At 43.4% G+C, this 14,341-nt stretch overlaps 1 protein-coding gene and 1 long non-coding RNA gene across 2 annotated transcripts; one reads left to right on the forward strand and one right to left on the reverse strand.

Annotated features, from left to right (window-relative positions):
* The first annotated feature begins 4,006 nt into the window (after positions 1 to 4,006).
* Positions 4,007 to 4,953, forward strand: LOC123046733 (uncharacterized). The gene is made up of 2 exons (XR_006422579.1): positions 4,007 to 4,314; positions 4,696 to 4,953. It is a non-coding gene; the product is annotated as an uncharacterized lncRNA (long non-coding RNA).
* Positions 4,954 to 5,025: 72 nt separating this feature from the next.
* Positions 5,026 to 10,056, reverse strand: LOC123046732 (gamma-soluble NSF attachment protein). The gene is made up of 9 exons (XM_044470156.1): positions 9,755 to 10,056; positions 8,469 to 8,536; positions 8,287 to 8,371; positions 8,045 to 8,203; positions 7,841 to 7,978; positions 6,831 to 6,909; positions 6,389 to 6,468; positions 6,152 to 6,281; positions 5,026 to 5,421 (listed from the first exon to the last, which is right to left on the reverse strand). The coding sequence occupies exons 1-9, from the start codon at positions 9,805 to 9,807 to the stop codon at positions 5,317 to 5,319; spliced, it is 897 nt and encodes a 298-aa protein (XP_044326091.1). The 5' UTR covers positions 9,808 to 10,056; the 3' UTR covers positions 5,026 to 5,316.
* Between the last annotated feature and the right edge of the window lie 4,285 nt (positions 10,057 to 14,341).

A 14,341-nucleotide genomic window follows, 5' to 3' on the forward strand; every position in this document is an offset into this window, starting at 1 on the left:
TATCATTAGTATAGTTCATTGCAATACAAACATCTAATGGAACTGATTTTGCAGTCAATAATAGAGATATTTTAATTGTACACACAAAAAAGTATTCATTAGGAATGTTGGCGAATTAGTCGAAATAATTCTCACCCAGCATGGTAAAATTTCGAGATCAATTGGCTTGATCTAAAAGGAAGAACCATTCACTACTGGTGAATAAAAATGATGTCCAGGTAATATGTGGATGCGATTGTATTATGTATCCACATATGTCCAACAAACAAATTTGGCTAACTCTAGAAGTACCAAAAAAATACTGCCTTAAGTAGGTCTCTCTATGAGGATTATATGCAGGTTACCTAGTGTGTCTGACATGCATATGTTCCCTATCTTCAATTACCAGAGTCATTACACCCCAAAAGACGTGAAAAATCTAACACTGACAATTAATCCATAGTACTACAAAAGAGCTCCTTCTATCGCCATTTAAATTTGTACCACTAAAAAACTTGGTGTGCGCTGTTTTTCTCTCTCTCTCTCTCTCTCGCAGATCTACCTTGTTCAATGCCATATTGTTTTTTGAGGTGGAATGCAATATTTGCCTCTTAACATTTTTCCGATTCATAAAATTAAATGTATTTTTAAATGGACTATTAGGGTACCATCCCTTTCGGAAGCCTTCCCCTCTTTGTTTTCATCGAATATTTCCTTGTTAACAGTGTGATGTTCATAGGCCTAAATGTGTTTTTAATTAATTGTTAGGAAACCATCTCTTCGGGAGGTCTTTCCCATTTACCAAGTATGGAGGTGATTAAGGTAGCTATGTAGTTAGGTTTGCTTAGTTGGACGTTGCCCCGCATCTTGCTGGGCGACTGTAAGCTACAAATTATTTTCTTTACCATTAGTACACTTCATTGCAATACAAACATCTAATGGAACTGATTTTGCAGTCAATCGAAAAGAAATTTTAATTCTACATACAAAAAGGTATTCAGTAGGAATGTTGGCGAATTAATCAAAATAATTCTAACCCATGGTGGTAAAATCTCAAGTTCAATTGGCTTGATGTAAAAGGAGGAACCATTCACTACCGGTGAAAAAAAATGATATCCACGTAATATGTGGACGCGATTGTATTATGTATCCACATATGTTCAATCAACAACTTTGGTTAAATTTGGAACTGCCAAACAAATTACTATCTTAAGTAGGTCTCCGTACATGTGAGGATTATGTGTAGGTCATCCAATGTGGACGACATGCATATGTTTCCTATCTTCAATTATCATTGTCATTACACCCTAGAAGGAGTGAAAAATCTAAGGCGGGCGATTAATCAATAGTACTACAAAAGAGCTCCTTCTAGTGCCATTTAAGTTTGTACCACTAAAAAATTGGTGTACGTTCTTTTCTCTCTCTGAAATCAAGTTGGTTGTATGCCATTTTGTTTTTTGAGGTGGAATGCAATATTTGCCTCTTAACATTTTTTCAGTTTGTAAAATTAAATCTATTTTTAAATCGACTTTTTGAAAACACTCCCTTTCGGAAGTCTTTCCCTCTTTGGTTTCGTCGAATATTTTCCTGTTAACAGTGTGCTGGTTCATAGCACTAAATATATTTTTAGTGAATTGTTAGGAAACCATTTCTTCCGGAGGTCTTTCTCATTTAACAAGTATGGAGGTGATCAAGGTAGCAATGTAGTTAGGTTTGCTTAGTTGGACGCCGCCCCGCGTGTTGCTGGCTGACTGTAAGCTACAAATGATTTTGTTTACCAGTAGTATACTTCATCGCAATACAAATATCTAATGGACTGGTTTTACAGTTAACAAAAGAGACATTTTAATTATACGCACAAAAAGGTATTCATTAGGAATGTTGGTGAATTGGTCGAAATAATTCTCATCCAGCATGGTAAAGTCTTGAGTTCAATTGGCTTGATGTAAAAGGAAGAACCATTCACTACCAGTGAAGAAAAATGATATCCAGGTAATATGCGGACGCGATTGTATTATGTATCCACATATGTCCAACCAACAAATTTGGTTAAATCTGGAAGTACCAAACGAAATACTACCTAAAGTAGGTCTCCCTACATGTGAAGGTTACGTCTAGGTCACCCAATTAATGTGGCCAACATGCATATATTCCCTATCTTCAATTATCAGAGTCATTACACTCTAGAAGGCGTGAAAAATCTAACACTGGAAATTAATCAATAGTGATACAAAAGAGCTCCTTCTGGCACCATTTAAATTTGTACCACTAAAAATATTGATGCACGCCCCCCCCCCCCCCCCCCCCTCTCTCAAATGAAGTTGGTTGAATGCCATATTGTTTTTTGAGGTGGAATGCAATATTTGCCTCTTAATATTTTTCCGATTCATAATATTAAATGTATTTTTAAATGGACTGTTAGGAAACCATCCCTTTCGGAAGTCTTTGCCTCTTTGTTTTCATCGAATATTTCCATGTTAACAGTGTGTTGGTTCATAGCACTAAATGTATTTTTAATGAATTGTTATAAAAGCATCTCTTCCGGGGGTCTTTCCCATTTACCAAGTATGGAGGTGATTAAGGTAGCTATGTAGGTTTGCTTAGTTGGACGTTGCCCCGTGTGTTGCTGGGCGACTCTAAGCTACAAATTATTTAGTTTACCGTTAGTACACTTCATTTCAATACAAAAATCTAATGGAACTGATTTTGCAGTCAATAAAAGAAACATTTAAATTGGATGGCATCTTTCCATCGTCTTCTTCACACCTTCGCATCGGCATCTTAAAGATCACAAAAAACGAATCCATGGCGGCCGCCCACTCTCTCATCATGTCGCGTGTTCTCTCCCTCATGCAGGTGGCAAGGCAGCCGCCCCCGTTGCTCGCCGTCGACGCTCGACACCGGCGTGCTCGCCTTCGTCGGTCGCAAACAAAAAAAACATTTGATTCACCGACACTGGTTCCGGCAAATCTGAAGGACGGTTGTAGCAAAAAAGGACACCGGCTCCAGCAAAATCCAAAGATGATGGAAGCAAAAGTTGGATGTTGGTTCCAGCAAAAACCAAACGGTGGTAGCAAAAATAATTAGGTGCTAGTTCTAGTAAACCCAAAATGATGGTAGCAACAATGGACATTGGTTTCAGCAAAAACAAAGACGGACGTAGCAAAAAATGGACGGTGGTCTTTATATTGTAGCTCCAAGCTGGGCACTAGTTACAGCAAAAACAACCAGACGGTGGTAGCAAAAAATGGGGCTCCATCGAGCAAAAAAGGTTCGTGATTCCAGCAAAATTACCGTCGCCGGTCGGCCGATCACAACACGGCGAGTCTCGGTTCCAGCATCTCCAAGCCATGGTTGTAGCATTCCTCGCAGCCGGTCCCAGCATCTTGCGCCGCCGGATGCGGCATGCCGTGGCCGCCCCATTCGCCTCGCCGGTTGTAGCAAAACTGAACGCCGGTTCCAGACTGCCATACTGGGATTAGCAATTTGCCCTCCACCGCGTCGCAACTCGCGCGGTCGCCGTCGCCGGATGTGACGGGTCGCCGCAACATCGGCATGCCCCGCAGCGCAGCTCGCGCGGTCGCCCCGCCGGCCGCGACGGGGTAGCCGCAGCATCGGCATGCCCCGCAGCGCAGCTCGCGCGGTCGCCCCGCCGGCCGCGACGGGTTAGCCGCAGCATCGGCATTGCCCCGCGGTCGAGCCTTGCACCTGCAGCGGCGGCGCTAAACCTGAAGGCCAGGCTGTAATCCTCGTTGTTGTGGCTACCATGGCCTGGCTTGGAGCGGTGGTCCATGCGACTGGAGAGATTCGATGGAGTGATTTTGGGGAAAGGAGGGAGAGAACGAGAGGATAGTGATGAGGTTGTGTGTGGTTAACGTGTGTGGCACATGGCATTCTAATCCTCTCCCGTGGAACAAATCAGGGCCGCATCTTACCGGTTCATCCAACGCGTCACGCGCGTCCGGCGCAATGGTTCGGCCGGCACGCCGGGTACAAGCGTTTCCCTATAAAAAGCAGCGTTGCACCATGCTAATCCTGACTAAGCTCACGCAAACACAACTACACAACATCTCCTGAGTACTATAGTGATTTTATAAGAACTCCCGGTTAGCAATGGCGAAGCGCCTCGCCGTCGCGCTCCTGCTGGTGCTCCTGCTCGCGTCCAGCGACGCGGGAGAGCTGAATGGGAAGCACGGTGCTGGTAGTGCCGTCGGCGAGATGAAGGCTCCGTCGCTCCTAGCCGGCGGGTCACCGGCTCTCGACGGCGGCCTCCCGGGGGCAGTGGACGGCCTCGCGGGGGGCCTCGGGTTGCCAGGGGCACCACCGATTGTCGGGGTACTGATTCCTGGGTCCCTCCCGTTCGAAAATCCAGCACCAACAAGTCTCCATGATCATCTATGGTTCATGTGCTAGCTTACATACAAACTGAAGCTCAACTAGTTGTGGCTTTAGATCTGCAGCTGTAGCACGTACTCCCTCCGTTTTTATTTAGTTCGCATATTAGTTTTGGTCAAAGTCAAGCTTTACAAACTTTGACCAAGTTTATAAACAAAAATATTAAGATATACAATAACAAATCAACAACATTAGATTTATTATTGAATGTATTTTCACATCGTATAGATTGATTTATTATGATAAATGTCTATATTGTTTTTTATAAATTTGATCAAACTTTATGAAGTTTGACTTCAGTCAACTCTAATATGCATGCAGAGTAAATAAAAACGGAGGGAGTACCGGCCAGAAGAAAATCACCGGCGTTTCGCTCAAGCGTCTGTACCAACTACTATCTTTGTCGTGTGTATTTCCTTTAACTACCATCTTTGTCGTGTGTATTTCCTTTGAGTTACACTACTATGGTGTGTGTTTCCTTTCAGTCCAGGAAAGTATGTCTTCCCTACTTCGCGTCTTCCTTGATGTGCTACATGTATCACCAACGGAATAAATAAAGGATTTGTCATTGTGCATTTATATCGCCTTCTTGGATAGACATATCAACAGGTTGCATCATCAACACTGATCAACAAATCACAAGTTGTGAAATTCGTCTGTACTTCAACACATGCTGGTATATATACACAGATAACAGAACACAGTCAAGGCAATCAAACCAATAAGAATATCACAACAACGGCAAACCAGCGGTACAGATGTAGGGTGTATGTGCACAGATCCGGAACAACGAAAACAAGGGGATCGAAATCCATGATACAGATGCAGCCTACAAGTATCTATGCGATTCAGAATGTGTTTTTACAACCTTTCCTGTTCATCAATGGCGTAGTCATTCAGATTGATTGTGGTTCTCTCTGCATCTCGCCAGGCAGTTTGGGATCAGGTTAGGTCATCCTCGTCCAAGGAATCCCCGTCGTCGCCTCCTACATCTTTCTTGATGGCCTGCAGGTCACCTGTTGGTAGCTTCCTTGCAAGCCGAATTACCTGCAGCGACCGATCACGTCAGTCCGAGTGAAGAAAACCCAGGCACAATTGAAGAGAGATGGAATGGTCTTGTACTAGTTTGATAAGAAAATGAAATGTATCCTGTGATCACTGCTGAAGCACACAAGACTGGCACAATAGAAATGATAGAATCTGAAGAATATATACTCCATCCGTTCGAAAAAGCTTGTCCCTCAAATGGATGTATCTAGTGCAAGATACATCCATTTGAGAGACAAGCTCGGGAGGAATATTAGTTAAAAGGAACATTCACAATAGCATGTCTAGCCTGTGATGCCTCGGCGCTTAGTCCCCTCAGAATACTTCACCGTGTACTGGTGCTAAGTATGTCACTTAGGCAAAAAGCAGATGAGGCAACGTAATTGTGGAGGAGAGAAGACTTTGGTGTCCTCAGAATAAACGAATCCAGGCACAAGGCCCTGTGTATATTTTGATCCCGTTCATATCCCCTTGTCCTTGTCCCCTTGCTACCGCTTGAGCTTGCACATAAGATCCTACAGCTAACTAGATGAACCTTAATTAGCGACAACAAACTAGGCACCTGCGCAATGGGAGTTCAGTTCCTAAGCCTCCTCACACACTAAGCACTTGCTCTAAGCACCTATGCATTAGGAGAGGCCTTAGTTCACCATTCTAAGCACATGCACCATCATCGGTCATCTTCTCATATAATCGATAGCCTTTTAACTAAGGATCTTCAAAGACATACCACATGGTCGAGGTGATTAATGGCACTTGATTGAGCAGCACGCTTGATTTCTTCAGCGTCGCCTTCCTCATAAGCAGACAACAGTTTCATTGCACATCGATTCTGGTCACTATTCAAGAAGCCTTGAACCCTGCAACACAGAAAAAGAGGAAAGAAAAGTGATTTAATACAACCAACATAACACAAAATATGTTACATGCCAATGCAATACCAGTCTATCACCAACACATTACTTACTCTGAGCAATCATTGTAGCATTTCTGAGCTTGTTGAAAATCATGTGCATAAAGGTAGATAATGATTGCACTCAGATAGGCCTGCACACATGGAACAACTCCGGATTAACACTTATTTTTCAAAATTGTGATACCTCTTAAGTCTTAACTGAACAAGCAAGAATGAATATAGTTTCATTTTGCATATGAATGTTTAATAAGGGGTAAACTTCCAAGGCCAGCTAGCATGCTATTATCTGTTAAGAAACTTCTCGGTTTTCACCGCATAATCTTTCTCGCTGTGAGAATTATCTTGCCCGAAAGGGGGGAAAAAACAAAGTTTCAGAATTTACGTTCTATTCAGTGAACACATTTTGGTGAATACCAAGGTTTCCCTCAGAAGTCAGAAACCTTGCAAAGAACAAATTTCTGAATAGCTAAGCACATTTTGGTGTTAATATTACCTTGCATTGGCTGTTCACGGCATTGCACTTATCAGCAGCTGAACCAAGTCTTAAATGGAATGCAGCGGCATCCGAGTACCTGTCAGAGATGGCCAAATAAGGAATGACATGTAAATCAGTACATAAACACGATTGCTAAAATGCCAAGTGATGCATATGTGCATAAATGTCAGAAAAAGATCAAGGACAACACGTGAACTGAAGAATCCAACGATAAATAAGGATGCCACTACAACTTCAAGAACATTTTAATCCACAAGTACATTCAGCAAACAGAACCATCAAAAGGTATGAGTGCAATAAGCTCTAATAATTCTAAGCAAAGCAATTGTTCGGGGAAGGAGAAAACAAGGACCAAAACAAATAGGCAGGCACATACACAAAAAAGGGCCTCCTGTGAATCTACTGAATAAAGGCGTGCGAGAAGGGAGCTGGGTTTGTCCCAAAAAAAGAGACTCAATCAAAACATACACAAATCCCAGAATAAGGATGTAAAAGCTCGTGGAATATAGGATCAACCAGTTTAGATTATTTTAGTAAGCAAATATAAGCCCTTGCCGATTTCCATAGTCTCTGCCTGCTTCTTTATGTTTGATAAACCAAACAGCATTCTTAGTTAAAGCAAAAATTGCAAGGATAGACCAAAAGACTGGGAATTAATCCCCAAGTACCAGAAAGAACGACTGTAGGAACCGAAATTGGTAAAAATACAACCTATCATTGCCCACCATTTGGTGTGCGTGTAGCTTACTCCAATTCTGTTGGTGTTTACTGGGGAGTACTTATTCGAGTAGATATTGTATTACTCCCCTAGTGTTGCTCTTAAAGTTTTGGGATCGAGACTCCTTCTCTATCCTAAAATGTGCTTGCTCCAAAAGTAACAGCAAAGAACATAAGAGTAAATGAATTCAAGAAACTCATGCATGACACATGACATGCCATGGACTTGTAAGAGGACATGCAAAAATGTAGTGTAATTAACATGCATAAGCTGATCTGTGCAATCTTACTTCTCAAGCTTCACATATAAACTTGCAGCAGCACGGTACAAGTCAAAAGCCATCTGCTCCTTTCCATCTTCTTCTAGAAGTGTGCAAGCGTCATCATACAATTTAGTTGCTTCTTCTGGAGCTTTATCTTCCAAGGCACTGATATTATAATGATTAGACACATGAGCCTCGGAACGAATGATGATCGGATTGCTTTTGAATTACCTGGCACCCTTTGCAAGAGCATCAGAGGCAGGTTGTGATCTTCCACATTCACGGTAAAATTCTGATGCTCTGCGATAAAAGTCGGAAACTTCATTCCAGAGTCCAAGCTCCTTTGCTAAAGCACCAGCATTTTCCATATGCTTAGCAGCATCCCACGGTCTAGGGAATTAGTCAAGGGTAAATTAGGTGATTGTTCAACGATGTGACAGCACAACAGGGATAGATAAATTTCTGAAGGATACGATGAGATCATTTCTTGTCCTTTTGAAGCCTTCTCAAATGCATCCTTTGCTTTCTCATTGTCCTTTCTGAATCTATAAGCAATTGCTTTAAAGTGGAGATGAAATTTCATTACATACAGCGCGGGGGAGCAAACAGTGAAAGAGAATATACGAATGTGGCGACAGCATACAAAGTCACTGACCAGCTTGTTCGTACAAGGCGGTAGCACTCTTCCAATCAGCATTCCATCTTGTGAAGCTCAGTTTTGTTCTGCAAAGGAATATATTAGAAAAAAGATTGTTCATATTCATTTAGCACATTAATGGATGCAAAAGGAATTTCTTTAAATGAAATTGATTTGATACAGTAACATCAGTAAAAATACAAAAATCAGCATACTTTGCAAACACTCACGCGTTAAAACAAACAGGTGGCAATGTAAATATATCGTCTAATAAGTATCTGAAATTCAGGCAATTGGGAAGAAAAAAACTTCTGAAAATAATTCCAATTACCATTAAGCATTAAGCAAATTTGTTTGCACTGGGGGGGGGGGGCAATCTCAAGTTATGTTTTGCATGTATCAACTATGTTGCGAAGAGAGTATCAGTTTTAAATAAACTGGTGAGCGTTTGAGACTGCGATGAACAAGAGGTTCACTTTTATGCAAGGCAATGTGCTCTTGTTCCCCGCAAAAAAAAAGTACTGTTGTTCTCATCTACTATCACAATCGAAGTGGAGAATAGCCCAAGTTAAATTTCTGAATGTGCCACATTAGTTAGTGCAGTGGATTTGGCACCACAAATTCCCCAACGGCCAATGTGCTAACATGCCCAACAAGCTACACCGCCGAAAGCATAACCGCAGTAAGAAGCAACACAGACAGACACAAGAATTGGTACACCTACGCTCATGTCCGCTTCCGCTGGTGTTTGAATGGCTAATGGGATATGAACATATGATCAGAGAGACAGAGTCTACTTGTGTTCCCTATGACGCGCAGGTTGGATGTAAACAAAACTGCAGCAAAACAAAGAACAGGCGTGCAGCCTGCTCACATCGCTTGACTTTTTTCCTTCAAGATTATTGCATCTGCTCCAAGTTAATGATCCCTTTCAGGCAGGAATGGCTAGGAAATCCCTAGCATTTGGGGCAAGTAATCAGAGACCTACTACCCCAAAGCTTACCTCCACCCCACCAACCACTTGGAGATCACCAAGATCCTAAAAACAGCGCCACAGATTTTTCATAGAAAGAAAAGAAAATCGCTAGCTCCGCCTCACCTAAGACCAGGCACAGATCCAGGACGCTCCAATCCATGATGGGGAAAGAAAAACTCTACTGAAGAAACGCGAACCGATAGGTTCTAATTCGACTAGTTTGCCTTCAAGGCCGCGATCAGACGGCGCGCGCATCGGAAGGAGCAAGGGGGAATCCAGGTGTGGGGGGAGGGGGAGAGAGATAAAGGAGAGGGGGGAGGGGACTTGCAGTTTGTCGGCCTTGGCCATGAGCTTCTCCGGGTCCGCAGACGAGCTGGCCATGGCGGAGAGAGGCCACCGGCTCCTCTTCTTCTTCTTCTCCGCTGCTGCTCCTCGCAGATTCTCTCGGGTCGACGACGGCTGGGCTGGGTTGGGGTTGAGTTGAGCTGCCGAGCTGCCGTTCGGAGGGAGGAAGGGATCCGGTTCCTCTCTGAGATCCGTGCAGCGTCAGTTCATCCCGTCGCTGTGACAGACCGGACGGGTGTCGAACCGCTGGAAAAAAAAACAATCAACGAAGTCGGGCCCAATCCTTGTAATGAGGCCGACTCGCTGGTAAGCAGAAAGAGTAAAGTATTGTTTTCCCCTTCAAATCCTTCATGATGGATCAAATCCCTCCTCAAGTCTAAAACCGGATTAATCACCCCCTCAAATCTGTAATACCGGATCAATCAGGCCCCGAGTGGTTTTGAGCAGGATTTTAGGTGGTTTTGGAGAAGAATCGCACGATTTCGAACTTGTCGGGTGGCGGCGAGCGAGCCCGTCGAGGTCTTTGCTACCAGCTCATTCTCCACGTGTCCATCATGACGTACTGCAACAGTAGCCGCGCTATGCCCATTTGTGCCGCCATCTGCAGCCTGCACGTCTCGGCGCACGCGGCCATGGTGGCCACTGTGCCAGTCGCCGTCGCGTGCCCGATCCCCATGAGCCGCAGCGGCGCGAACGCCACGGATGATGCGACGGCCCTGTTATGATCGTGACGCAGGTGGCGACGAGCACCGTCTCGATGGACATCGGCGGCGCTGCCCGTGATGTGGGAGTCCGTCTTCGTGCCCTGCTGCACGAACATGGTCCGCGCTTGCGTGTTGGTGAGGAAGTAGACGGCCGGTGTGAGCCATATCGGGGTCAGCCGCAGCATAGTCGTCGGCCAGTGTGAGCCATATCATGCTCCTCCAATTGGATCGCCGTGCACAACCTCCATAGCCGGTTCAGGTTGCGTCTTCCAAGTCCTCGTCCGTGACAATGGCAGCCCTGTCCAAACAACTGGTGCACGAGCATGTGTGTTAATCTGAAGAAATCACTTGTGCTGGAAATCTAGTTGAACTGATTTTTTTAATAGGACCTGAATTGGTGGGTGTGCTGCAATCGCTTGTGGATTGGACTGAAGTATGTACACATGTTAAGACTGTCAGGTTACTTGAGAAGAATGTTGGGAATCCTATCCCGTGCTGTGCTGCCCGATGTGAGTTGCATAATCAGGAAATTAGATTGATTGATCATGTCTCCACTGCATATGTAACTGGTTCAGATTGCCTGGTCATCAAGCATGCATAAAACATGCGCCTGCAGGATCGGGCGACTCTGGCGCGAGGCGGCCGCCCTGATCAATGGCTTCGTGGAGGTCCTCTTCAACTCTGTCAGCGCGCAGGTTTTGCATATGGCTGTCTTCCTCCTCGGGGAGCTCGCCTCCCGAACATGTGCGTCGAGCCGAAGTCCGCGTCAGCGATCCTTCTGAGCCAGATTCCCCTAGAATAAGGGGTCGGCCGGGGGAGCACGTCGCCAGTGCCGAGATCCTAGAAAATTTCCACGTCGTCGACGACGCCGACAAGTTAGAAATCTTGCAGTTCCTATCAAAACCACCTAAAATCTTGTTCAAAACCGCTCGGGGCCTGATTGATCCGGTATTACAGATTTGAAGGGGTGATTAATCCGGTTTTAGACTTGAGGGGGGATTTGATCCATCATAAAGGATTTGAGGGGGAAAACGATACTTTCCTCAAGCAGAAACGATGCGTTTGTTGTCACAGCCCAACAACCCAGGGTCCTAACGAACGGCCCAGAATTCCAAGGAAGTTTGGCTTTGGCTCGCGTTTTTTACGATTACAAAGTTGGATTTATATATCCCTCAAAAGAAAAGTTGGAGTTATGACGATGTTTGGTTGGCCATTACAAAGAGACCATCAAAATAAGGCCAGTCTTGATACATTTGGACATAATCAAATTTTAAGCTGTGAAATAATGCAAAACACATCTATGAAATTGTTTTTGTTATGTTTCACTTACCTCCACGCTCGTTCTGAACATGTATTATCATTTTCTTAGACTTTTTAAATGTTAGGCATGGGTTTCGCCAATTTTTGGATGATGCCACTAATCTTCCTAAAAACACTTTATTTTGCACATGTTACGTGGTTGTTCAAATATAACTCTACTACACAATTGTTTTGCCATGTCTTATGTGTGTTAATATTTTTTTTTACTTTCACACATATCTCGTTTCGTTTTGTGTCTGTTTCAAAATATCACAATAAAAATTTAGAGATGTTTCAACTATGCATGGAAATTGAAATGAAACATTCAAAACACGTTATGTGCTTTTCTATGAATATCTATGATTTCAAGCTTTGGTCGCCTACGTTTAAAGAACCTACAAAGTGGCAGCCATGTCTTGGCAGGACTATCTCTTCTCACACATTGGCGTGATCACGTAATTCTCACCCTTGTGCTAGCTTTGAGTAATATTTACAGGTGGAAATCTTTTCTTTCCCTCTGATTCTTCAAAGAAAATCTAGTATTTGGCTTGTTTTGGGTAGCTTGTCGTAGTACGCACAATAGCAAAAATATCTACTATTAATCTCCCATCGGGTTTTTTCCTCCCACATTTTCCCTTTTCATTTGGTTTCATGTTGGGGTTTTTGGAAACCCCAATCGACGCCGCACAAATCTCTACTATTAAAGGAGAGTTGGTAGCGTCGCCTCCACTTCTCAATCGACCTTTTTCCTCAACCTATACCGCACAAATCTCTACTATCAAAGGGGAGTTGGTAGCGTCGCCTCCACTTCTCATTCCATCTTTTTCCCCAACCCATGCGCACAAATCTCTACTATTAGAGGGAAGTTGGTAGCGTCGCCTTCATCTCCCATCCGGTTTTTTTTGGACGTTCCCCTCCCCCTTTGATTTCCTATTGGTTTTTTTTATAACCTCAACCAATGCCGCACAAAAAAATACATTAGCTTGGAATAATCTAAAACAAATTGATACTTTCCCAAATCACGTGCTAACTCATTCAAATCAACCTTACCAACATCTCAACTAAATCAAAACTTTCTTTATCTTTTCCTTCCCATACAACCATCAAATTAAATGTTATGAAAATTGATGTAAGGTATATATCAGACAAGATTCAGTACACGCTCGTTATAACGAATGCGCAATTAACTAGTGGCTTGTTAATCTGACAATTAGTTCAAGAGATAGGACCGGACGCCATGCACTATAGAGGCGACCGAAGATATTTTTTCGCATCCGAAAGCGGCGGCAAAAATTGTCCATCAATAGGGCATCGAGGGCAAAGTAGTCATCTATCAACATCAACCGCTCATGTGCCCTGTTCTTATTCAGCACTCCATGATCCTTAAGCGATCCCTTGATATTGAGAACATGCTCTTCTGCATGCTCCGCGCCCACAAGAACCGCCCACATCATCGCTGTTTCATCCTCCTAATCATCCTCGTCGCACGAGTTGTTGGATGACTCAACGTACTGCTCGTACATGCACTCCATGCCTTAATTCATTGGTTCAAGCTTCAAAGAAGGGACAAAAAATAGCACTAGCTTTTCACCAAACACTTGCCGGGTGTGGTGACCCTCGTTGGGTCAAATGGTACCTGCACGGCAGGAAGAGGAGAGGTGTGGACCAGCGGCGTAGGCAAACCGGCCTCGCGACCGAGTGGAGCAGCGGACACTGCGCAACTCCAGGAAGGTTTGGCAGGCAGCCAGGGTGGTAGAGCGGTGGCATTGGCGAGTGAGAAAGCGGATGAAGAGAAAGAGTGAAGAGATAGAGACATGAGGTTCGGATGGGCTTTTGGGTGGGTCAGGGGGTGTCGATGTCCTATGTGGTGTCGGTCCAGCCTCCCGCAAAGGTCCCCTAGTTCGCTTCTGGTTTACGAAAAAATGGACAAGCGGACTAGTCGGTGGACCGATGCGGGACGGCGCTAGATGGCAAATTGCTTCCGAACAACATGGTCCGGACGTATGCGGGCAATTCGAGGGTCCGCTTTGAAGATGCCCTAAATTCAAACTTGAAATCTCAAGTGACTACTTTACACTTGATCTAGCTAAATTTATGTTTACATTTCAGCTTGAAGTCTTTATAGAGCGGCCCTATTTATAAGATTATTTTTTATGTCAGCTTGAGTAGCGTACCTTATCTCTTCAAGCGATTTTCCTCATCTGCATTTTCTACCTTTTTTAATTTACTTTTATTATTCTTGTTTTTTTACATTAGTTCTTTTAAACTTTAACATTTGTTTTCTCCTCTTCAAGAAAAGTGTCCAATGCAATTTAAAAAAAAAATTATTTTGATTTTTTACATGTCTTTGGAAAATGTTCAATGCATATTAAAAATTTCTAAAGTTATTCTTACATTTTAAAAAACACTTTAAATATTTGTAAATACAAGTTGAACATTTTCTATATAAAACGCATGTAATTAATAATTTTTAGTACACATTAAATATTCTCTAAAACCATGATGAATATTTTCCAAAATACACATTATCATCTTTTTACTAATTATGTATTTAAAAATACAATGAG

Source organism: Triticum aestivum, chromosome 2B (genome assembly GCF_018294505.1).
Source record: "Triticum aestivum cultivar Chinese Spring chromosome 2B, IWGSC CS RefSeq v2.1, whole genome shotgun sequence".
Lineage (NCBI taxonomy): Eukaryota > Viridiplantae > Streptophyta > Magnoliopsida > Poales > Poaceae > Triticum > Triticum aestivum.

Bases quoted from the DNA above. Each gene is read 5' to 3' on its own strand.
- LOC123046732 (XM_044470156.1), bottom strand. From the start codon at position 9,807: ATGGCCAGCTCGTCTGCGGACCCGGAGAAGCTCATGGCCAAGGCCGAC. The intron at 8,537-9,754 runs GCAAGTCCCCTC...ATTCCTTTGCAG, and splicing joins ATGGCCAAGGCCGACAAACT to AACAAAACTGAGCTTCACAA. The intron at 6,910-7,840 runs GTAAGATTGCAC...CATCTCTGACAG, and splicing joins TTATATGTGAAGCTTGAGAA to GTACTCGGATGCCGCTGCAT.